Genomic DNA, 26,289 nt, shown 5'->3' with positions numbered 1-26,289 from the left:
AAACTGTATTTGGAATTAACGATTAATGAGTAATTAATCGTATGATCATGTTTAGATTAAGTAAAACATGATTAAAGAAATTCCAAATGGATTGACGGAGTCCGAAAATGGATCCAGTACACTCGGGAATAGTCCGAAGGGCCGAGCAAGATCGGACGATCCGATCTGGGATCGGACCATCCGAAATGGCTGTGTTCAGAGCTAGTTCGGAGGATATGAGCAGTTTGGATGCTCCGAAGTCGAGTTCGGACGATCCGAACTTGAGCAGGGACACGTGTCTTCATATCATCGGATGGTTGACGTCACTGATGACGTAATATTGAGTTTTTACGATCCGAAGGGCCAGATCGGACAATCCAAACACTGTATGAGACAGGTGTATGGTTGCATGCAAAGGCATTGACACGTGGCAGAGATCGGACGATCCGATGGGCGATCGGACGGTCAGAAGCCACGATTGGACGCTCCAAAGTCAGGATCGGATAGTCCGATCGTGTGCTATAAATATAAGGTCGCGGAGAATCAATTGTGCGAATTCCGAATTCCTCTCCTTCGCTCACGTAGTTCTATTTTAGGGCTTTGGGTACTCTTATTTTAGAGTTTGAGTAGGGAATATATTTTAGCATAGTCAGATAGTGTCTGACATAGTATCGGAGCAGTGCTCGTGTAGTAGAGCCGTGCTCGAGACTGTGGAGCTACATCAGGGTTGTGCCCCTAGTTGCGGGATAGTCGCCATCAACGGGCTGACGACGAACACAGGTATAGATATGGTCTCCTTAAATTATTTAGGAGTATGCAATGGCTTAGTTAAGGCATTTAGAGCTTAATGAATGATGCATGGGTAATTTTCATTGTAGAGTTGATGATAGGCTTGGAACCTAGAGTGAAACTGCTAGAACTGCCTGTAATAAGGTACGTAAGTACTGACTGAGATAGCCACCGGGTTTGCATGCTTATATGTTGCATTGTGTGCCATATTATTCTGCAGCATGTGCATATCATATTGCTCCTGTCCATATTTTGAGATGATCCATGTAGGGCCGCTCAGCCCTTTTTCGGACGGTCGATGTCGAGCGCCCCGCGACCGACGGGTTGGCCGGCACTGGCATCTGTAGGACTCGGTCTACGTCCGGTAGGAATGAGCAGTGTACGCAGGGTTTGACTCCCGGGTTGTACTACTCATGTCCTAGGCGCCATTACTGAGCAGTTATAATGCCCCGAAAATTTATTATCGAATTAATTGGTAATTAAAATGATTATTGGGTGGATAAAATAATTATTACTGCCAAATGAGTTATAGAGTGTATTCATAAAATACACTTGACAATTAGTCAATGAGTTTGACTACTTTTAGATATCTGAAATATTGGCATTTGGAAATAATTATTGAGATATTGAAATAAAAATAATTATTTATGACAGATAATTTAATTTAGAAAAGTATTTGACAAAGTTGACTGGTCATAGTCTAAGTTTGACTCAATAATTAATTTGAGAAATTATGAGTCCAACTGACTGGTCAAAGTCAATAATTTCAGAAATTTAAATTTATAGATGTTGGGTGTATACCGGAAAAATATCAGATTAGAAACTAATTTTACCAGTTTAGTATCAAATAAATTGGTTCGGGTCAGGAAATTATCGAGTGGCTATAAATAGCAAAACACACACTAAAACACCATAAAGAAAACACAGATTTCGGATTTTTCCCCATTTTCAAGGGATTTTCTCGACCAGTACTATAGCAGGTCGCAAAGATCGCGTCGCCGACCATTCATCGGTGCTCCGATCAAAGATTCGAACAATCAAGTTGTAGTCAAGATCAAGACAAATCTATTGGTATAAAGAAATGGACAATCGGACGGTTGGATCGCCGGGAAATCGACAAAGAACAGGCGGGTTCACGCGGGTACTGTTCATCATCTTCTTCGCTGAGATTTCGCAATTTTCGAGCTTGTTTTAGTTGGTTTTAGAGATATTAAACAATGTTATGAGGTTTGTGGAACAATTACCGAGCCTAGGATTGTATTTTGGTGTAAAAATAACACAGATCGAAGCATTTTGGGGTCGCCGGAATCGGACTGAAATTTTAAGATCCCGACCGCGTGGGAGCTCCGTTCCAGTAGTGGCTTAGATGGTTGGAATTGTCTCGTCGAGCTCTACAAATCTAGAAAATTTCGTAATTTTTGGACAAAGTTTCGCCGTTGCCGTCGCCGTCTTCTTCTCCGGCGAGCCACCGGATTTCGACATGTTAAACATTTTTGATCATCTTGACGTGATAGATCCAAATATCCAAGTTTTGAGTCGAGATTCAAAGCCGTGTAGCGGTGAGAACACAATAAAGTTTGCGAATTTTTTTGGTCAAAGTTTGACCATAGTTGACTAAGGTTGACTTTTGACCATTATGTGATTTTTCGCAGATCGAAAGCTAGTTGAGGATATTAAGAGACATAAATCAACATTTAGGGATTTGAGCTTTCCATAATTGAAAGTTTATGAGATTCCTGAGTCATGATCTACGTAACCGGTTAAGTTTTTGTGCGTTAGAAATGCAAAGGCATGTTTCTATTCATTTTTGCGCACCATTTAAATCATATGTACAAGGTTTTATGAATTAAAGGTATGTTGGAGTGCATGGTATGTGGTTTAGAACAAACTTATGAAAGCTTGCATATGACTTAAGTTATGATGTATTTCTGCCATGTACTCGTTCAAGCCTGCTGATCCATGGGTTGGAATTTGAGTTAGGGTCCTTATGGTCGGGTTATTTTTATTCCGGGTTTGAGTAATTTAGTTAGTGTTTAAGTGACTAACTATTGGATTATGGGCTTGGTTATCTTTAATGCATAATTGGGCTAAGTTATGATTCGGGCCAGATTAAGAGTTTATGGGCTAGATTAAGTTATTAATGAGCTAGCTTAAGTTGATGAATCAATTTTTAAATTTATAAGTCAGTCTAAATTGATAACGGGCCATTCTCGCAATTTATGGGCTTAAGTTAAAGGGGTCAGCAACTCGAACAAGTCTATGGAAATAAATGATCCGTAAATATATATTTAATTCGTGCATGTATTTTTTTAGATATACATATATATATGCATATATATATATATATATATATATATATATATATATATATATATATATATATAAGTATGAATTTTATGAAAAATAATTAAATATATATTTACGGGCAAATTTTCATGAAATAAAGAAAAAAAATGACATATTTTAAGTGCATGCATACATGAAATATTTTTATGATGTGTTTATGATTAAGAATTGGGCATGAAAAATATTTTTATGGAAATTGATGTAATGTGGCGGCACAAAGGTGGTTTACCACCGGCACAGAGGTAGTTCTAATACCGGCATAGAGGTGATTTTATCACTGGCACAGAGGTAGTTTACTACCGGCATAGAGGTGATTATTCACCGCCATGTACGTTGGTTCTTTTAGACTGATCAGTCGGCACAGTTATTAGTCACATTCATGGATATGACCATACTCAGTTTTTTTTTATGATTATGACATGCTCAATTATGCTATGTATGATAAGTTATGATGTATGTATGACTGATGATGACATATTTTTTTTATGATGCATTATTTTAAGACCGTGCACGTATATGATATATTCACGATATTTTATACGATATGTGCTTGCATGTGGTTTCATATTTGTTATTACTGGATAGAGCATGTTGAGTCTCTAGGCTCACTAGATTTAGATGGTGCAGGTGATTATGAGTAAGATGATGATGATGAGGCCCCTACTGGAAATGAAGGCGGATGAGTATCCAGTGTAGCTAGTACACCCGTGACCGATGCTCAGTTTTTGTTCAGTGGTTTTTGAGATTTAAAGAAGTTATTTCCGCACATGTTTTAATATTTTCTCTTTTACAGTTTATTGGTTTTGAAATATTTTGCATATTCATGAGTTTGCGTATGCATTGTTTTATGAGAGTATAATATTTAAGTTTTTATGTTACGGATATTGCATGCAAGGATAAAAAAAATAGTAGTAGTATCGGGTCTTTTCAGTAGTTGTATACAGTTATCCCAGATATGGATACCATGTCATTTGCATGCATCATATTTGTATGTTTTACTTGTGATTTCGTATTGAGCTTAGAGCTCACGTCCAGTCTTTTTTGTGTATTTGGACACCCCATTCGTCGGGGAAGGTGTAGGGCAGAGTTGCGCACCAGGAGCTAGGAGCTTGGAGAGGCCAGTGACCCTTGAAGACATTAGGATTAGCTGTAGGTTTTAATTGCCCTTAGGATCTTTTAATTCGATTCAGTTGTATTTTGGTTTTATTTAACCGGTTGTATTTTGCCGGTTTGCTTTTTTTTTTTTTAAGTTTTCCGCAGCAATTTATTTAATTCATGCTTAATTATGCTCTAAACTCTTATTAGATAGTGGATCCGGGTTGGGTCGCTACATTTATTAGTATCAGAGCAGCATGCAAAGAGACTTGGGAGATAGTAATGAGACTTTTTGGGTTATCCTTGTAGGATTGATGAGACCTTAAAAGAGACGATGATGAGGCGATTAGGTTTCTCGAAGACTATCATCATCGGCAGGATTTTTAAAGATTTGGCTTATGGGATTCCAGCAAGTGCGGACAGGAGCAATAAATCGTGTTCGAGTTTTTGAGACTTCTACTCATGTGGACCCTAGCTTTGGATCGAGTACCAGATGCCAGAGGATTGGTTGGGATGCACTTGATGCTTGTGTATGTACAGTCCATACCATGATGACACTACTCTGAAGATTCTCCAATCGAAGTTGGAGAGATTGTCATAAAGACCTTCACCAGGGAATTCCTCAAGTGTCTAAGGCATGACTGGTTTTGAGCGTAAGGTCATTAAATTCATGTAGAACATGGTTTTTCCGGTACGCTTGTATCGATGCGTTTGGTAGGCACACGAGAAATTACATGTTAGAAATCATGAATTAGTTACAAAAAGAACGCTGACGGTAGATCGTGAGCAGAAGAGGTAGGCTGACATGCACTGATGCAGAGCATAGATGGTTAGCAAGCACGTACCACTTCTCCGGATGTCTTTGCTAGAGTACGAATAGAGAGATTTGGTCAGAAGTATGCTAGCATTGATGCGTGTGTCTATTAGAAGCTTCATGCTCAAGAAACGAAGACAAGGTGATGATTTTAAATACTATATTGTTGTAATTGTAAACAGTATTTCAGTTTTAATGAATCATCAAACTCCGGTTGTATTATTTATCCAGCAATTCGTGAATGATTGCAAGTGATTTTGCTAAGATTGGCATGGTTCAAGTTGATTAATGTTCAACTATAGCAGCTCATGGGTTTGGAGTAAGCTAGTTGTAACTACTTGATATGTGGTTACTCAAGGTGTTTTACTAGGATTGACTTAGTTAGTCAGTGGACTAAGTTAGTGCCAGCGATGAGTGGATTCATCTGAAGACATGGGAATATTGTTCGGTTTGGAACTTTTGGTATTGTTCTAGGTTGTTTTCTTAGAACAGTAGCCTGATGAACTTCGTAGGTTGAGACTTCATGATGATGGGTTTTCATCGGGATGCCAAGTCCAGTATATGCCGAGAGTTGTTGACTATGACCATGATTTGACATGAGGAGGCGCGACCCTATGTCGATGTACCTGGGAGCCTTTGTGCTTCAGGGGATGGCGGTGGGAAGGCTACTCAGTCTAGATTTTTGGTAATAGTCACGACGAGGTATGACCTTGGATTGAATATCAGGTTTGATATCAATGGTTAGATATCATTTGGTGGGTCAGAGATATTAGTTGAATATTCTGTTGTGAGGATCAGTCTTGGAGGGATGTCCTTGACGAGTGTGTACTCTGAGAAAATAGGTTTTGACCTAGGGAATACTGCTAGATGGATCGATCTAGTAGGTAGACGGATTTATACCAGAGGTGGCTAGGGATTGTCATCAGGGTTATGATTAGTATTTCCTTGTGACAGGAGTTATCCAAATATCCTGGATGGGATGTTGTTTCGAGACTTCGACTCGAATAGGGGAATTTCTCCATGATTATTGACTTCATCAGTAATGGATTATATCAGATGCTAAGTAATGTACAGGACTATTTGAGGGGTGAAGGAAGTGTGACTTATGCCAATGTACACTTGATGGTGATTCCAGGTGGAACATCGTGGTAAGCTACCTTAGTCTTGAATTATTGCACAATATTAGCGAGGGATATAATCAGGAGTGTGTCCGGAGATTTTGAAAATCTTTGGAATTCATTAAATATAATTCTTGGACTCGATGAGCCGTGAAGTTCAATCTGAATGAATGAGGCTAGGGATATTGAGTCCAGTGATTGCGCTAAGTACTGTCTGATATTTTCAGAGGTTGAGCGTAGGATTCTAGGGCGATGGAAATGATCTAATTTGATAGATCACGAGCACTTCTTGGGCTTAGTTCGTCTTGATGTTCGCCTTGGGTGAACAAGACAGCGGTTAGTAGTGATAAGGTGGCACGAGAATTTGGCTAATGACTACTAGTGGCTATTGGCCAACTCTGTCAGAGTTGGGAAGGTTATGTCCAGTGTACGAGATAGCTCTTAGTAGTAAGGCGCGATATTGTGCCGATAGACTACTAGTAGTTATTGTTTGGATATCGAGAAATACTTGGGATAGTATTTTGTCGTGTAAGGCTTAAGGGGATGTGTACCTGGTACAATCTCAGAGCAGTCGGCGATTCAGATAATTTAGAAGTCTCTAGGGTTGCCGGAGATGAATAATTTGGGATTGCAATTGGACTTGTATGGTCAAGTTATGTGATAACTTGACGGTAGAGACAAGCAAGGGAGTTGATAGTTTTCCCATGATAGTGTCTTTTGCTAAGAAGAAACTGATAATGATTCCAGCAATTGCTTAGTGATATTAATCGGATACTTGGGATGAGTAACGGAAGATATCAAGTTTCTGCTTCGTGTGAGAGTTGTTGTTGCGAAATTTGTGCCCGCAAGTGCACGATGTCAAGTTTTAATATATAGTGAGTAAAGTATCGTTCCCACGAGGAGTAAAATTGATAATTATTAAGTACTTGTAATTATAATAGTCTAAACCTTATCTAGAAAATCAATATTTGAGATGTTTGCAGAAAAATAAAATAAACAAAGAATTTCACCTAGCACGCACACAACTTCAACGAAATATCAATCAGAGAAAAAATGATCTAGAGGTTTTGATTTCACCTAGTTTCGACAACAACTACTCCTAATTAAATTATTTTCATGAATTCTATTCAATTGATATCCTAGAACACTTAATTATATTATTTCCCCCTCCTGAGCAACAGATAATGTGTATCAACTAAGATTCAATTCCAATATCCCTATTAAAAATCTAGTCTTAGTGATATGTGAAAAATGATGTTCTTCCTAAGGCTCCATTAACGCTATATACTCTCCCGAGCTATATAAATAATAATGGTGTAATTTCTATTGGTCCATTTCAAAATCCCTCTCCCGAGTGCCAAATTCCAATTAAATATAACAAATCAATTATTGATCAAGTAATTGAAACGACAATAAATACTAGAAAAACAATTAATCTACTAGAATTCAATCCAAAAATATCAAAAAGTTGTAAAAGCATTTCAACCAGGTTCCATCCAACCTTCAGACTCTAAAAATTTAGTTCATAATCAAATATTGCAAAAACAATTCATGTTTGTGAAACTAGACAACAAATCAAAGTTTAATGAGAGAATATAAAGAAAACAAATCCAAAGATGCGATGCCGTGTCCGGATAACGTGATCTTCTTCCTTGTTCCAGATTTTCTCTTTAGGTTTGCGCAAATTTTTCCTTCAAGTTTCTCTCTTTATATTGTGTGTGATTCTCCTCAGATGTGCGTTTTCTTCCTCCTCAATTATGTGCAAAAGAATCCCTTTTATATGTGCATTAAATCCAATAAATAAAAGCCCAAGAAGATCCACAAATTTCCTTCCCGAAAAACCCAAAAAACTGACTTTCGCTATGGCGCGGGCGCGCTTGAGAAGAGGGGCGCCCGCGCATATAATTATGTCCTCATTTTATTCAAAATTTCTCAGACGGCGTGCCCACGCACATCTCTCGGGTCTGAAATTCTGCATCGCGAGATCATTGATTGTGACGTTTCCTTTAATAATTTGACCGATCATGGCTGCAATGCACTATTCCGGCAAGGACATCGAGAATACTCCCGACGCCGCATTGCCCCTTTGTTGGTAAGGAAAATCAAGATTTCTCCCAACTCCTCCAAACCCCTTCTGTTGGCAAGGGAAATCAGGATTTCTGCCAACTCCTCCAAACCCCTCTGTTAGCAAGGGAAATCAGGATTTCTCCCAACTCCTCCAAACCCCTCTGTTGGCAAGGGAAATCAGGATTTCTCCCAACCCCTCCAAGCCCCTCTGTGTCACAAATCAATTCACTTTATTCAAAACTTCACTTTCTTTACTTGTGACTTTAACTATTCTTGAGATGCAAAAAAGTGATACACTTTGCTTACTTTACTTGACTCGAAGATGAGAACTCATGCACACAAATATGCAACTTTAGGAAATGAAACTCAACTAAAAAATGTGGGTATGAGGTGAGTGAGTGACTTCCCCTAGGTGAAAATACCCAACTTTAACTCCCATTCTTACAATCAAGGAATAACTCGAGCAATAAAACCAAAAAGCCCTTAACTCAATCTTACCTTAACCAAATTCGACCCCGCTCAAACCGACACTCTCCAAACACTACAAAATAACCATAAGACCAGGTTGTGACTTAATTTGACAGCCCAAGCAATCCAAACAAAAACCATTTCCAGACAGACCCTTTTTCCTCTTAAAATTCTGCACCAACACCTTAAACTTAAAAGACCCTTAACCTATCTAAATCTTAACCAAAACAAGCCCATTTTATACCGACGCTACCACAACATCATAACCTTGACCTAGGACCAGCCCAAGCCACAACCAGACCTGATTTGATGCCTCCCCTGCCCCAAATTCAGTAACCCCTGCTCAAAGAAACTTCACCCTACATCACTTCTACTTTGAGGAAACAACTCCAAGCCTTTTTTTTTCCTTACCTCTACCTCCTTCCAAACCACCAAAAACACTTAATAACATCTCTTGGGACTTAACACAAGCACCTAGGCAGCCCTCAACCACACTTCAACCCCACAATTCAAAAACACAAAGATTATGCACCAATGTGTCTTAAATTCTTGAACAATCAATGAAGCCAATTTCCAAACAACAAAATGCACTACACATACTTCAAACACAGCCCTAACACCATGAAATTTTCGAAATTTAGGCATGCACAACTTCTGAAAAATTCGAAAATGACAATGCACAAGAAAACCCTTCATATCTCAAGTCAAGTTTCATCATACAATTCTCAAACCTCCACACATATGCATATTTAGAATTTTTACATTAAACTTGGCTGAAAACTTGAGAAATTCGAACCCAACATGTCATATAAACATAGGCATTTCGAAATTTAAAAAGGGGTTTACAACAAGAACATAATAGCTAGCTTGAATGCTCAAGAAAAGTCTATACTTGCCTTGACTTCTACTACCCACAAACTCGAAAATAAGAGAGGTGAAGGGCTGGAACTTCTTGACCAACCACTAGAATAACCTCCCTAGATAACTTCCCGGCAACGGCGACGGTGGTGGAGGGCGGTGGCGGCGGCTGGAGCTCAAGGGAAGGGGGCGGCCAAAGGGGAAGGGAAAAGAGAGAGAGGGGAGGGGGGGCTACTTGGGAAATAAAAGGGCTAGGGTTTGTGTTATGCTTTTGTTTTAGGTTTAAAAGGTGTGTGTGAGGTGTACAAGTTTGTGTAAGCATAGGTGCAAGTATATAAAAGTAGGTGTGAGTGTTTCTTTAAAAGTACAACTTTAAAGTACTACAACTTTTGCCTACTAAACTTACACTTATAAAATTCTTAAGTTTAAAAACCCCAAATTAAAATATTATATTGGGTTTTACTTATCAGGGTTTAAGAAAATTCTAACTTTTGAAAAAATTAAAGAATAAGCCCAAGAATGCGATAAAAATGATTTATAATGTCCGGAAACTTCTAACTTTCAAACTCTCGTCTAATTTCCTCCTTCCTCCCTACTTAACTTTTTAAAATAAAATCTCGGAATTTACCGCCGAAATCCACCATCTCCAAACACCGGAAGCGGAAGTCACTGACTCAAGAATCTCAATAATTAATAACTTAAAATATTTGAACAACTTAAACTTTAAAGGAAACTTAAACAATTAAACCCAAGCAATTAAAAATAATAATTATTAAAAAGAATTTAATTTAGGCATGGAATTTAAATTATTAAATTCTAGGTGCTACAATTCCTCCCTCCCTAATAAGAAATTTTGTCCTTGAAATTAAAACTTACCGAAGAGCCCTGGATAGTGAGTCCTAATATCTGCTTCTGTCTCCCAAGTGGCCTCTTCATCCGAATGATTCAACCACTTAACCTTGACCATCGGGATAGTCTTGTTACGAAGTCTCCTCTCCTGCCTCTCCATAATCCGGTCAGGTCCCACTTCATAAGTCATGTGAGGAGATAACTGAAAAGGCTCAAAGTTGAGCACATGGGAAGGATTTGAGACATACTTCCATAGCATGGACACGTGGAAGACGTTGTGTACTCCAGCAAGATTAGGTGGCAAAGCCACACTATAGGCTAACGTCCCCACTCTGTCGAGAATCTTAAAAGGTCCAACGAACCTCGGAGCCAATTTTCCCTTCTTCCCGAATCTCATCACGCCTTTCAAAGGAGCTACTCGGATAAAAACATGATCACCAACTGAGAACTCCAAGTCTCTCCTTCTATGATCAGCGTAACTCTTCTGCCTGCTTTACGCAGTCCTCATCCTATCACGGATCTTGGCTACAACCTCGGTGGTCTGCTGAACAATCTCTGGTCCCAACTCCGACCTCTTACAGATCTCGGTCCATAGTACCGGTGATCTACAAGGTCTCCCATAGAGTGCCTCATAAGGCGCCATACCAATGATGGCCTGATAGCTGTTGTTTTATGCAAATTACACCAATGGTAACCTCGACTCCCAACTATCATGAAAGTCAATAACGTAGGCTCTCAAAAGTTCCTCTTGAATCTGGATCACCCTCTCGGACTGTCCATCCGTCTGTGGGTGAAAGGCGGTACTAAACAAAAGCTTCGTACCCAAGGCTGCATGAAGACTCTTCCAAAAAGTCGACGTAAACCGCGGATCTCTATCAGATACAATGGAAACACGGATACCATGTAGTCTGACTATCTCCCGGATATACAACTCCGCATACTGAGTCATAGTGAAGGTCATCTTCACTGGCAAGAAATGTGTCGACTTAGTAAGACGGTTAACAATAACTCAAATAACATTCGAACCTCTCACTGTCCGCGGCAAGCCAACAACAAAATCCATGGTTATATTCTCCCATTTCCACTCGGGAATAGGGAGTGGCTTAAGCAATCTTGTAGGTCTCTGATGTTTTGCTTTGACCTGCTGGCATGCCAAGCATTCTGATACAAAGCGGGCTATATCACGCTTCATGCCCGGCCTGTAGTGATCCAAAATTAATCAAGGTAATTAAGGTAATTAATTACTAAAATGTACCTAAATAGTCCAAGGTAGACCGGACGGTCCGAAGAGGAGTTCGGAGGATCCGAAGTGGATCGGAAGCTCCGAAGTCAGGATCGGAAGCTCCGTCGGCAAGATCGGAAGCTTCGATCAGACTCAGTGTACACATCATCGCTTACGTCAGCAAGGTGACATCATGGCTGACGTAATATCGGGCGATCGGAAGCTCCGAAGAGGGGTTCAGAGGCTCCGAACTGTGTCTATAAATAGGGGATCCGAAAATCATTTTTCTTTGCACCAATTCCTCTCTTCTCTCTGATTCCTAAGCCTTCTAACTCAGATCTAGGGATATCTAGGTGTCCTATCGGTAATCCGGAAGTGGCTTAGTAATCTAGGCATCATCGCGGAGCTATGACCTAGCTTTGAGGCTATCGACAACAAAGGGCTAACGACGGACGCAGGTATAGCTTTGGCACCCTAAAAATATTTAGGAGTATGCTTTAGCTTAGTTAAGGCTTTTAGAGCTTTATTGTTGATGCATGGATATTTGCATTGTAGTAGCAGTAGACTGGACAAGTAGGCTTGGAGTATAGGCCAGTGGAGTTAGGTTTGTCCAACAGTGTTAGAGGTACGTAAGTACTGACCGAGATAGCCGGCATGATATATTTGCATGTATGTTGCATGAGCATGTGCTATATTTTTATCATGTTTTATCACCTTAGCACATGCATGATTTTACGTATGACTGCATCCGGAGAGATGTGAGTCATTGACAGTCTTCATAGGGAACTATGATCTCATTTTGGACTCGAGTCAGGTATGACAGTTTCCATATGGGGCTTGTATCCTGTTTTGGATTCGGGTTAGGATGGGGTTGGCTCAGCCCTGATATGGAGTATACGAGTACCCCGCGGAGTCGCTCTTTAGCCGGTACTGTATATTCTCGGTGCCATGAGCAAGTGTTTTCACTTGAGTTTTAAATCATTTGTGTGCGCATATTTGTATTTATATCATTGCTTCGTATTGAGCGTTATAGCTCACGCCCCTGTGTTTGGGTATTTGTTGTGTACCTTGTGGCGGGGCAGGTTTGAGGCTGGACGGTCCAGGCGGCTCTCAGCAGGATTGAGCTTGGGAGGGTGTGAGGTTGTAGAGGGTAGGGATTTATTTACCCTGAACCTTCAATTTGGTTGTATAACAGTACTTATACACTTGTGATATCGTCGGTTGTATTCTGCCGATTGGATTTTTTGTATTTTAATTATCCGCACTTTACGCTTTAAGCTTTTATTGTGTGCGCTTTTACTGTAACTCTGATTAGGTAGTGGATCCGGGTTGGGTCACTACATTTTTGGTATCAGAGCACGCATTGCACTGGGAATATCATAAAGCGGATTAAGTAATTATCTGTTCTTATGCAACAGATGGCAGATTACGATGAGAGCCACGATAGCGGAGGCGGCAGTCATTGGGGCGATCCAGATGATCGTAGACGTCATCGTGGTCAGCCAGAGGAGCGCAAGCGAGTGAGTATGCGCAGATTCAAGGAGGTTAGCTGCTCTAGACAAAACCCACCTCCCTTGAGATAATGAATTACACACCTTCGGATTTTGCACCCGGTATTGCTTTAACCCCAATAATTACCCGCTGACTTAGCTATAACTGGCTAGGATACGAAAAATCATTCTATTTTTTCTTTCTAATCCCCTCGTCTATAGCCCGGATGGAGCATCAATCTCATTTAATCCGCATACTTAGCCTTAAATTTAATCTTTTTTTTTTTTAGGATTTTAATCCTTTCAAGGCCCGGATGGAATTGAATAATTTTTTTCCCTTTAGGTGCGCCCAAGATCATAAGTGTCTTACTAGAGCCTCATCAAAATTCATAAAACACAATCAAGATCCACAAATCACCTATTGCCGTGCAATGGTCAAACAGATAGAAACTTCATCAAATCTTTCGCTACAATTCACTGGTCTAACATTAGTGCTTAAAAATATTCACGGTTCAACCTACATTTTCTCATGTCCAGTCAAGAGCAAAATTTTTTCAAAAATCCATTTTTTTCAAATATACTTCATCATCATTGGCTATTATGATTCATCCTACTCATAACAATGCAAACAAAAACAAAAATAAACTGTATGCAAAGAAATACGAAACACGACAGATGCAACACAAACACATAGACAATGCAATACTAGTCTACCCTCCCATACTTATCCAAAGCATTGTCCTCAATGCTTCAGAACAATGAACAAAATGCATAACAAACCCACAAATGCAAAGACAAACAAAAACACAATGAGAACAAAAATAACACTCCCCTGGTTTTCGATGCATCCTCTTCCTTCTTGATAGTATCAGCTGAGACAGAAGCAACAAACTGTGTATATCGGCAGGCACGACCAACTGGCATGGGAAAGAAACAAAAATCAAACAAAAACAAAAACCAAAAATAAAATAAAAATCAAAAAGAAAGAACACTGGGTTGCCTCCCAGTCAGCGCTAAATTTATAGTCTAATGCCCGACTATGCAGAAACAACCATCAAAGAGCGGCTGCCGCCCATAGTAAGAATCATACAACTCTACGTATGGGTCTTGATTTCCTTCGCCCTCAAGCTTGGCGTGATATATACTTTGTAAGCTCGTCGGTCCAACAACACTTGTTCTGAAATTTTTCTTTTGGAAGGAGACTCCGAATCTAGGCTGAAGGTCATAGAGGATGGAATACTGTGGGATTGGCGTCAATGGCAAGAAAGTATCTTCTAACGGTGTACATGGAACGACCACTGACGAGGTAAAATCTCTCTCCTTGAATGGTTCTTCCTCCTCCACTATCATGTTTGGCTCATCCTCACAAGAAGATTTCTCAAAAATGATTTCTTCGTGCTCTGGCTCAGTTACTTCACTCAATTGGCAGATATATAAAATTGGTTCTCTAATAAGCGCAATCTGTTCATCCAAAAGACTTATGCGGCTTTCTAAAAATTGATTTGTATCTGTCTGTTGCCGCAAAAAATTCTCCAACTAAGCCACATAATCTTCGGAATGCCCTATACACTCTTCTTGATGCTCTTGTGGTTGGTTCGCAAAATTTTTAGAGTTGATATCTGGAGGATATTGGTGACTCCAACCCTGCAGTGAAGGATCACAATGCCAATGGTAGTCAAAATCTGCCATATCGTTCAACAAGTGCATCGCACTGTCTTCATCTCTTCTAAACAATTGACTGCCAGTGGCCAGAGCTCCAGAATCTACCCAACTTCTTGTAATCTCATCCAAACCACCATAAAAAATTTTAGTGAGGGTGTAAGTCGAAAACTGATGGCATTGAAATCTGTTCGCCAAATCATTGAATCTCCCCCAAGCAACATAGAAAGGCTCCAAGTATTGTTGGCCAAATCTTGTGAACACCTGTCGATGGTCCATCTCCAAGTACCTCACAAGCAAAAGAGAATAAAATTAAAATTAAAATAAATAATTAAACAAATGCAAGAAAAAAAAAATCTAGTCTCAAGCAAATAATCTATCCTAATATTAACTAAACAGTCCCCGGCAACGGCGCCAAAAACTTGACCGGCTAAATCGGTGTGATATAAATCTACTGGCAAGCGTACCAGGTCAAGTAATAGTAAAGTGGACAGAGAGTCCAAGTATCGATCCCACAGGGACTGCAGTCAATTCTCAAGAATTAATTATTTTACTTAATCTAGAAAAAATAAAAGAAGGATTTTGAATTAAATAAAATAAGAATATAAAATAAAAACTGATTAAGAAATAAGAATAAAAATAACTGAAGATAAAAATAATTAAGACAAAGACAACCAAGACACACGTAGGTACCGAACAAATCACGTAACATGTAGTCGATTCAGGACTCAGATTTAATTTTAATTCACGGGAATTCTCCTAATTTGTTCAAAGGTCTATTTCTAGAACAATCAAACCTATTCAAATATTGATGAACTAATCTTTCGTAATTCTAATCAAATTTGAATGCATTAAATATTTGTGAAAATTCAGTTTACACCTAAACCGCACACTGAAACCGAATTCTATTTCTAATCGGTTTTACAATATGTTAATTATCAGAGTGATCAAAATCAAAACCTCCTCTGTCGATTTGGAATTGATTAACATGCAAGCAAACAGTTGATCAGACTATTCACAAGATAAATATAAATCTGACAATCAATAAAATAAAATTAACTCTAAAAAATCCCAAACAAACATCCAAGTTTTCTACATGAATTTGTTCGGCCCAATCACGCCGTCTTGGTTGAAAATAAACTACTCAATAATTAAAAATAATAATTCAAAAATAAAAATAAAAAGAAGAAAAGAAAGAAGAAATCTTCTCTCCCAAGCCTTGTAGCCGCCTCCTCTTGCGTTGTCTGCGCTCTGGAGCTTCCGAAACCCTCAAAAATATGTTATATCTTCTATATATATGGTCCGGAACGCCTACCAGTTAATTTTCTCTCAAAATAAGGATTTTTCGGAACACATATGACCCCCGAACACGCGCGCGCGCGGCATAGGCCTCGCACGCGCGCAGCAGTTAAAAACAGAGATCTGATCACGAAACTCGCGCGCGCGCGAGCTTGATTCTCGCGCGCGCGCAGTATAAGTTTTCTGCACCGAGCGACGATTTTCAAAAATTCATATCTCAAGATCTAGCCGTCGGATTGAGCTGAAATTTGGACAGCAGCTTCAAAACATCGTGAACTGTAATATGACTGGTGGAGATTGGATTTGGAGCTCTCTAAAATTGAATTTGATTTTTTGAACAAAGCTGGTCCGCAATTCACTCTTCAACAATATATTTTCCTACAAAATTAACCCAAGGAGTGAAATACACACACATGCACTAAAACACATAAAAACACATAAAAATAATATGAATACACACAAAATAGACATAAAAATAGCATGAAATAATGCATACAAAATGCACTTATCATTAGCCCGAAGCCTTTGACTGGAGGTGAGACAGCTGAAGAGGCGGAGGATTGGCTTGAGAGGATGGAGCAGTGCTTCCAGGAGTTCCGTTGCACGGCTGAGGATAGGATGCAGATTCTTGGCCATAAATTGATTTGTTAAATTTATTTTGGATCCGGCACTCGGGAGAGGGAATTTTGAATAGGACCATTAGAATTCACACTATTAATTGTTTATATAACTCGGGAGACTATATAATTTTAATAGAACCTTTAAGGGGCATCATTTTACAAATATCACTGCAGCTAGATTTTTAAAAGGGATATTGAAATTGAACTGTGGCTTATACAATCTATTTGTTACTCGGGAGAGGGAAATAGAATAATTTAAGTGTTGTTGGTTATTAATCGAAAGAAATTCATGAAAATAGATTGATTAGAAATGAATATTGTTGAAACAAAGTGAAATCAATACATGTAGACCATTTCTCAATAATTGATAAACCTTTAAAAAATTATGTGTGCTCTTGTTAATTTCTATCATTTATTTAATTTTCTAACAAATCCCTCAAAATTTGATTTTATAAATAAAATTAGTACTATTTTAATTACAAGCATTGAATATTTTCACTTTACTCCCCGTGGGATCGATACTTCACTTGCTCTTTACTAAAACTTGACACCGTGCGCATGCGAGTGTAAATTTCGCAACAGACGGTCCGAACCCTCGTCTATAAAATGAGGCCAAAGAGCTCATTTCAAAACTGCACCAACTTCCTCTCCTTCGCCCGAGTGGCTCTATTTTAGGGCTTTGGGTACTCTTATTTTAGAGATGGAGTAGGGAATATATATTTTAGAATAGTCAGATAGTGTCTGACATAGTGGTAAAGCAGTGCTCGTGTAGAGGAGCCGTGCTCGAGGCTGTGGAGCTATAACAGGGGTGTGCCCCTAGTTGCGGGAAAGTCGCCATCAGTGGGTTGATGACGAACGCAGGTATTGCTATGATCTCCTTAAATTATTTAGGAGTAAGAAATAGCTTAGTTAAGGATTTTAGAGCTTAATGAATGATGCATGGGTATTTGCATTGTAGAGTTGATGATAGACTTGGAACCTAGAGTGAGATTGCTAGGACGACCTGTAGTAAGGTACTTAAGTACTGACTGAGATAGCCAGCGGGTTTGCATGATTATGTGTTGCATTGTGTGCCATATTATTCTGCAGCATGTGCATATCATATTGTGTTTGTCCATATTTTTATATGAGCCATGTAGGGCCGCTCAGCCCTCATCGGACGGTCGATGACGAGCGCCCCGCGACCGATGGGTTAGCCGGCACTGGCATCTGTAGGGCACGGTCCACGTCCGGTAGAAATGAGAAGTGTTCGCAGTGGATTGCCCCGGGTTAGCTTAGAGCTCACGTCCAGTCTTTTCTGTGTATCTAGACACCCCATTCGACGGGGCAGGTGTAGGTGCAGGATTGAGCACCAGGAGCTTGGAGATGCCAGTGACCTTTGGAGACAGCAGGATTAGCTGTAGGTTTTATTTAAGTTTATTCGATTGGGTTGTATAATCGAATTTGTTTAACTGCTTGTATTCTACCAGTCTGGTTTTGTTTAACTCTTCCGCAATGATTTATTTTAAATGCATGCTTAATTATGCTCTAAATCTGATTAGGTAGTGGATCCGGGTTGGGTCGCTACAGCAGCTAGTGGTTCCGGAGGTTCTCAGGCATCTGTCCAGCAGCAACAACCGAAGTTTCAGCAGCACCCCTCTCAGCAGCAACGCCAGCATTCGTAGCGGCAGCACTCTCAGACATCTTTCCGTGGTCATTCTTCTCTACGACCACGTCTTCAGGGGCAAGTATTTGCACTTAACCAGGATCAGGCAGAGGCTGACAGTGATCGGATGATTGAAGGTACCTGTAGTTTGTGTGGTTTTCTTACATGTGTTTTGATTGATACTGGTGCGTCTCACTCATTCATCTCGGCGCATTTTGATAAGAGGTATAGATTACCGTTTGTCCCTTTAAACGTGTTGTTAAAGGTATCTACTCCGATGGGTAGCGAGGTGTTAGCTAAGCGTCTAGTGGTTGGTTGCTCTTTGGATTTTTAAGGGAATCAGTTTAGTGCAAACCTAATGATCCTAGACATGGATGACTTCAACTGCATTATTGGGATTGATCTCCTGACTACATATAGAGCTATAGTTGATTGCTACCAAAGGTTCATTCAGTTTCATCCTGAGGATGTCGAGGCATGGTATTTCTATGGAGAAGGAGCGCGACCCCTGATGCCAGTGGTTTCTGCTCTGAAAGCCCGGCATGCTTTTGAGTCTGGTGGGGAAGACTACCTTATCTACACCATCGATGCATCCTTGGAAGGACCAGACATCCAGGAGATAGCGGTAGTCCGTGAGTTTCCCGATGTGTTTCCGGAGGAGATTCCAGGTTTACCACCAGTGAGGGAGATCAAGTTTGAAATTGAGTTATTGCCAGGGACACGCCGATTTCAAGAGAGCCATATCGATTTGCACCTTCAGAGATGAGAGAGTTGCCGAAGCAACTACAGGATCTTCTCGATAAGGGCTACATTCAACCGAGTGTTTCGCCATGGGGAGCCCTAGTTTTATTTGTCAAGAAGAAGGATGGGTCCATGCGTCTTTGTATTGACAATCGACAGCATAACCAGGTGACTGTGAAGAATAAGTATCCTCTTTCGCAGATATATGATCTGTTTGATCAGTTACAGGGTACTTCCGTTTACTCGAAGATTGATCTACGGTCGGGATATCACCAGTTGCGGGTTAGATTGGAAGATATCTCTAAGACAACATTTTGCACATGGTATGGTCACTACGAGTTCTTGGTGATGTCGTTTGGGTTGACGAATTCTCCAGCTGTCTTTATGGATTTGATGAACAGGGTTTTTTGCGTCTTTTTTGATAAATTTGTGGTAGTGTTCATCGACGATATCCTGGTATATTCTCGCTGTATGGACGAGTATGCTTTCCATCTCCATACTGTATTGCAGATACTGAGAGAGAGACAGTTGTATGCTAAGTTGAGAAAGTGTGACTTCTGGATTGACCGATTTGTTTTTCTTGGACATGTGATTTTACGAGACGGTGTTTCTTTTGATCCTAGTAAGACGGAAACAATTATGAATTGGTCACGTCCAACGACAGTCTCGGAGATTCTCAGTTTCCTTGAGATGGCAGGCTACTACCAAATATTTGTGGAGAACTTTTCTCAAATTTCTAAGCCTTTGATGCAGTTTACGAAGAAAGATGTGCCTTTAGTTAGGACGTCAAAGTGCGAGGAGAGTTTTTGCGAGTTGTGTTGTCGTCTGACTACTGCTCCAGTGTTGGCTCTACCGTCTGGATCAGCTAGTTATGTGGTCCACACCGAATCTTCTCTACAAGGTTTGGGATGTGTGTTGTCACAGAGAGGTCATGTGATTGCCTATGCCTCTAAGCAATTGAAGACTCGCGAGGAGAACTATCCCGTACACGATTTCGAGCTTGCAGCCATTGTCTTTGTTGCGACCCTACCCGGATCCACTACCTAATCAGAGTTATTAGTGCATGTAGTAGCCCGAACCCTAATTGAGTAATTAAAGGATTAATGCTAATCAAATAAATTGGGGATTGGACGGATCGGAAGCTCCGAAGGGACGATCGGAAGCTCCGATCGGGATCGGAAGCTCCGATGAGGATCGGAGGCACCGATGATATTACGTCATCCATGACATGTGGCTGGATCGGAAGCTCCGATCAGGACCGGAGGCTCCGATCACCCCTATCCGGAGTCATCAAGTGATATTTTGACACGTGGCAGATCAGGATCTTCGGAAGCTCCGATGGCAGGATCGGACGTTCCGATCGAGGTTCGGACGTTCCGATCAAGGATCGGAAGTTCCGATCGTTGTATATAAATAGAAGGCCGAGACTTCATTTCTCCTTGCCAATTCCGGATTTCCTCTCTATTTCTAGTTCTTTTGGAGCTGTTCTAGTCTTCTTAGGCTTGGTCCGGAGGTCGGAGAGGCGTTCGGTAGTCGTAGCGGAGTTGTGCCCAAGTTCAGGAGGCATCGACATCAAAGGGCTAACGACGGACGAAGGTATAGCTTTTGCTTCCTATAAATATTTAGGAGTATGCAATAGCTTAGTTAAGGCTTTTAGAGCACTGTAATGATAGTAGTATCATTTCGCTGTGTAGGCGGACTTTAGGCTTGGACTTAAAGCTGGTAGTGCCTACCTGGTATTTGAGGTACGAAAGTACTGTTCGAGATATCCTGACTGAGTATACATGTATTATATGACTGCATGATTTATATGCCATGATATTATGCTGCATTCATTTGCATCTTGCTGTATCTCCTTCGAGATGTCTGTAGTAGGGTTGTACCCTATCCTGTTAGTGGATGGACTTCCATCGATTTGGGTCCGGCGTATCCACGGTTATCTCGGTATGGGAGCCACCTCCTGAAGCGACGGCACAGCGTGCTACATACCAGGGCCCGGTCTGTCTCTGTTATCTGATCCTTGACCTCGAGTCTATAGGGAGTTCACTTTGCATGCATGTATACTCATACTCTCGCACTGAGCGTTTTTATGCTCACGTCTCGTACTCTGTATTTTCTGGACACCCTATTCCATGGGACAGGTTTGCGATTGGACGAGGAGGGTGGATCCAGGAGAGGCTAGTCAGTGGTTGGCCGGCTGGAGCTTCGCTTAGGTTTTATTACTATTGTTTGGGTTTATACAGCTATTCGATTTGGTTTTATATTATTGGATAATTACAGATTCCTTTACTTGGGATTGTATAATGTTATTGGTTTCCGCATTTTTATTTTGATATCTGTTTTATTAAGTTAATTGCATGCCTAAGTTCTGTTTAGTAGGTGATCCGGGTAAGGGTCACTACATTTATGGTATCAGAGCATGCAAAAGATTTCTTGGGATTTAGTCTCATCTTGAGGTATTTTTGTAGATGTCAAATCGTGACGACCAGAGTTCTCATGGCAGTGTTGGTGGGCGTTGGGGTGATGCCGACCGGGAGCCTCGTCGAGAACGGCGTCATCGTCACCATGACGACGAGCGTTTCACTGTGCGTCGATTCTTAGCTATGGGTCCTAAGCCCTTAGTTGGAGGTGAGTCTCCGGAGGATGCGGAGAACTGGTTAGACCGCATGGAAACGACTTTTCAGACTTTCCAATGCACCGATGAGCAGAAGGTGGAGACCCTTGGCTATCTTCTGGATGGGCGTGCGCGCAGGTGGTGGAGGTTTACTTCTGCACCTTTTGTTGCGGCGAGAGGAGTGGCCACCTGGTCCGAGTTTCGCACAGCTTTCCAAAAGCGGTATTTTCCTCCTGCACTCCGACAGTCGAAGGCAGGCAAGCTACTGAGTCTGCGACAGGGAACCATGTCTATCGATGAGTATCAGCAGAGGTTCTTTGATCTGCTATCCTATTGCCCCGAGATTGCTGATAGCTCAGAGATGAAGTATAATCTGTTTCTTCAGGGCCTTAATCCTGAGATCCATGACCGTGTGGCGGTTGGTGACGACATGTCCTACGAGGGTTTGGTGAGCCGTTGTCACCAGGCGGAGGACAGCATTAGGCGGAACAGGTCTTTCTCTCAGTCGAGACCTGCTAGTTCTTTGGGTCCCCGTGCCCAAACTTTCAAGAAGTCTGGATCTTCTTCTTCCTCTGGTTCTGGGGGTGTTGTCCGTTTCGGTAAGAAGGACAAGTGTGATCACTGTGGGAAGAACCATCCATCCGACAAGTGCCGTAGAGCTTCTGGAGCTTGTTTCCGTTGTGGAGAGACTGGTCATATCCGGAGGGATTGTCCACAGTCTGGGGGAGGCGGTTCTGGTTCTGGTACAGGATCTGGTTCTCAGGCTACCGTTCAGCAGAGGTCGCAGGGACAGTCTGCTGGGAGTTCTCATTTGAGGCCACGAGCTTCTGGCCAGGTGTTTGCCCTGAGACATGATCAGGCTGTGGAGGAGAATGAGAAAGTCATCGCAGGTACATTTCTGCTTTATGGTATACCTGTTCTTGTACTTATTGACACTGGTGCATCTCATTCCTTCATTTCTGCACGTTTTGTTAAGAGGCATAAGTTACCATGCATTGCACTAGACGTAGTGATGTCTGTTTCTACTCCGATGGGCCAATCTGCTTTGGCTAAGCGTCTAGTGATGGGTTGCCCTTTAGAGTTCGAAGGGAACGTTCTGTTGGCGAATCTCATGGTCCTGGCGATGGACGACTTTGATTGCATTCTGGGAATAGATGTGCTGACTACCTATCGAGCTTCAGTGGACTGCTATCAGAGATTAGTACGCTTTCATCCGGAAGGGAGTGAGAGTTGGTTTTTCTATGGTGAGGGAGCGCGACCCCCGATGCCTTTGGTATCAGCTTTGAGAGCCTGTCGAGCTCTAGAGTCTGGCGGGGAAGGCTACCTTATCTATGCAGTTGATTTGTCCGCTGAGAGTATTGGGATAGAGAGCATTCCTGTTGTGGATGAATTTCCAGATGTGTTTCCTGATGAGATTCCAGGTTTTCCTCCTGCTAGGGAAGTCGAGTTTGGCATAGAGTTGATGCCGGGTACTTCGCCTATTTCTAGAGCACCGTATCGTCTGGCTCCGTCAGAGATGCGTGAGTTAAAGAATCAGCTACAGGATCTTTTGGACAAGGGGTACATTCGTCCTAGTGTATCTCCTTGGGGAGCTCCTGTTCTCTTCGTGAAGAAGAAGGATGGGTCAATGCGGCTGTGCATTGACTATCGGCAGCTGAATCGAGTCACTGTGAAGAACAAGTATCCGTTGCCTCGTGTTGATGACTTGTTTGACCAGCTGCAGGGCACATCAATTTACTCCAAGATTGACTTGAGATCTGGGTATCATCAGTTGAGAGTCCGTGATCAGGACGTAGCCAAGACTGCATTTCGTACTCGCTATGGGCATTACGAGTTCCTAGTGATGCCATTTGGTTTGACTAATGCGCCGGCTATATTCATGGATTTGATGAACCGTGTATCAGGGAGTATTTGGACAAGTTTGTCGTGGTCTTCATTGACGACATCTTGGTGTATTCGCGTAATACGGAAGAGCATGTTTCTCACTTGCGGTTGGTACTACAGACTCTTCGAGTTGAGCAATTGTACGCCAAGCTGAGCAAGTGTGAGTTCTGGATGGATAGAGTGGTTTTTCTTGGCCATATCATATCCAGGGAGGGGATTTCTGTTGATCCAAGCAATATTGAAGCGGTACTTAATTGGTCGCGTCCGACGACAGTTGCTGAGATCCGTAGTTTTTTGGGTCTAGCAGGGTATTATCGTCTCTTCATTCTGAACTTCTCTCAGTTAGCTCGACCGTTGACGCAGCTTACCCGTAAGGGCGTGGATTTTGAGTGGTCCTCCGAGTGTGAGGAGAATTTCCGTGAGCTTCGACGGCGGTTGACTTCTGCGCCGGTGTTGGCATTACCGTCAGGATCTGGAGGGTATGTAGTTTACACGGATGCTTCTCTTCAGGGGTTAGGTTGTGTCCTGACTCAGAATGGGCATGTGATCGCATACGCTTCTAGACAGCTGAAGCTTCACGAGGACAACTATCCAGTCCATGATTTGGAGTTAGCAGCCATTGTGTTCGCTTTGAAGATCTGGCGTCATTATCTGTATGGCGAGAAATTTGAGATCTTCACCGACCATAAGAGTCTCAAGTATTTGTTCACTCAGGCAGAATTGAACATGAGACAGAGACGTTGGATGGACTTGCTTAAGGACTATGATTGCGAGATTAAGTACCATCCGGGAGCTGCTAATCTCACCGCTGATGCTTTGAGTCGCAAGGTGCGACTATCCGCACTTCAGACTTGTTCGATGTCTAGTGCGATCAGTGACTGTTGTACTTCAGGTTTTACCTTCAAGCATAAGAAAGGTATGCAGAGTATCCAGATGTTTGCGATATTATCTGAGCCAGCCTTGTATTCGCGGATCCGAGATGCTCAGATGTCTGATTCAAAGACCCAGCGTTTAGCTCGTCTAGCTAACGAGGGTAGCTCGTCTGGATTTCATTATCAGTCAGATGGCTTTCTGTGTTTGTCTGGTAGGCTTGTGATTCCACAGGATGAAGAGTTGCGAGAGGAGATTTTATCTCAGGCACATCGCACTAAGTTGAGTATTCATACTGGGAGCAACAAGATGTACAAGGATCTACGTACTCGTTTCTGGTGGAAGGGAATGAAACGCAGTGTTTATCAGTTTGTTTCGAGATGTTTGGTGTGTCAACAGGTCAAGGCAGAGCACCGACGACCTGGAGGATTGCTTCACAGTCTGCCTATTCCTGAATGGAAATGAGAGTTTATCACTATGGACTTTGTGACCCATTTGCCGGTATCCCCGAGGAACTGTGATGCTATCTGGGTTGTGGTGGACCGACTCACCAAGTCAGCGCATTTCATTGCCTATAGCCGGGAGTATAATGTGGATCGTATGGCTCGGTTGTACATTCAGGAGATCGTTCGACTTCATGGAGTGCCTGTGAGCATTGTCAGCGATCGGGACCCCAGGTTTACTTCTAGATTCTGGGGGAGTGTTCAGCATGCGATGGGTACTACTCTCAGTTTGAGTACAGCCTATCATCCGGAGACTGATGGTCAGTCAGAGCGCACTATCCGTACGTTAGAGGATATGCTTAGAGCGTGCGTCATGGATTTTGGTTCAGCTTGGCAGGATCATTTGCCATTGATCGAGTTCGCTTACAACAACAGCTATCACACTAGTATTGGGATGGCACCTTTTGAAGCGTTATATGGGCGACGTTGTCGTACTCCACTCTTCTAGGAAGAAGTGGGGGAGAGACAGGCTGAGGGACCGGAGTTTATCCAGCAGGCGATAGACATTGTTGATCAGATCAAGAAACGGATTAAGACTGCACAGGATCGTCAGGCCAGTTATGCTAATATCAAGCGTAGGCCTTTGCAGTTCGAGGTCGGGGAGAAAGTGTTTCTGAGAGTGTCACCTTTCCGCAAGATTCTCAGATTTGGCCTTAAGGGCAAGTTGTCTCCCAGATTTATCGGTCCGTTTGAGGTCTTGGAGAGCATTGGCGATTTGGCTTATCGACTAGCTTTGCCACCGCATCTATCCAGTATTCACGACGTGTTCCACGTATCTCTGTTGCGACGGTATGTGGCGGATGAATCTCATATTCTGCAGCGGTCTGAGGTTCAGGTAGACAAGGATTTGACTTATGTTGAGAAACCTCTTCGTATCCTGGATTATAAGGATAAGGTTTTACGGAACAAAGTCATTCCTTTGGTTTTAGTTCAGTGGCAGCGCCGAGGTACTGAGGAAGCTACATGGGAGCTTGAGGACAGGATGCGTAAAGACTATCCTGAGTTGTTTTGATTTCATTCTTTAAGTTGTATTCAGTTGCAAACTCTGTAAACGTTTGTTTGAATAAAGAATGTTTCTGATTTCTGTATTTGCATTCGGTACTTAAGATCTGATTTTGAGGACGAAATATCTTAAGTGGGGGAGAATGTAGTAGCCCGAACCCTAATTGAGTAATTAAAGGATTAATGCTAATCAAATAAATTGGGGATTGGACGGATCGGAAGCTCCGAAGGGACGATCGGAAGCTCCGATCGGGATCGGAAGCTCCGATGAGGATCGGAGGCACCGATGATATTACGTCATCCATGACGTGTGGCTGGATCGGAAGCTCCGATCAGGACCGGAGGCTCCGATCACCC

At 41.8% G+C, this 26,289-nt stretch overlaps 1 protein-coding gene across 1 annotated transcript; it reads right to left on the bottom strand.

Annotated features, from left to right (window-relative positions):
* Window positions 1-10,399: 10,399 nt before the first annotated feature.
* Window positions 10,400-11,026, bottom strand: LOC140877698 (uncharacterized). The gene is made up of 2 exons (XM_073281253.1): window positions 10,900-11,026; window positions 10,400-10,797 (listed from the first exon to the last, which is right to left on the bottom strand). Exons 1-2 carry the CDS (start codon window positions 11,024-11,026, stop codon window positions 10,400-10,402), a joined length of 525 nt encoding a protein of 174 aa, XP_073137354.1.
* Between the last annotated feature and the right edge of the window lie 15,263 nt (window positions 11,027-26,289).

This window comes from Henckelia pumila, chromosome 2, assembly GCF_033568475.1.
Source record: "Henckelia pumila isolate YLH828 chromosome 2, ASM3356847v2, whole genome shotgun sequence".
Classification (NCBI taxonomy): domain Eukaryota; kingdom Viridiplantae; phylum Streptophyta; class Magnoliopsida; order Lamiales; family Gesneriaceae; genus Henckelia; species Henckelia pumila.
Note: the sequence above shows the minus strand (reverse complement) of the source record. Positions and strands in the feature narration are given on the sequence as shown.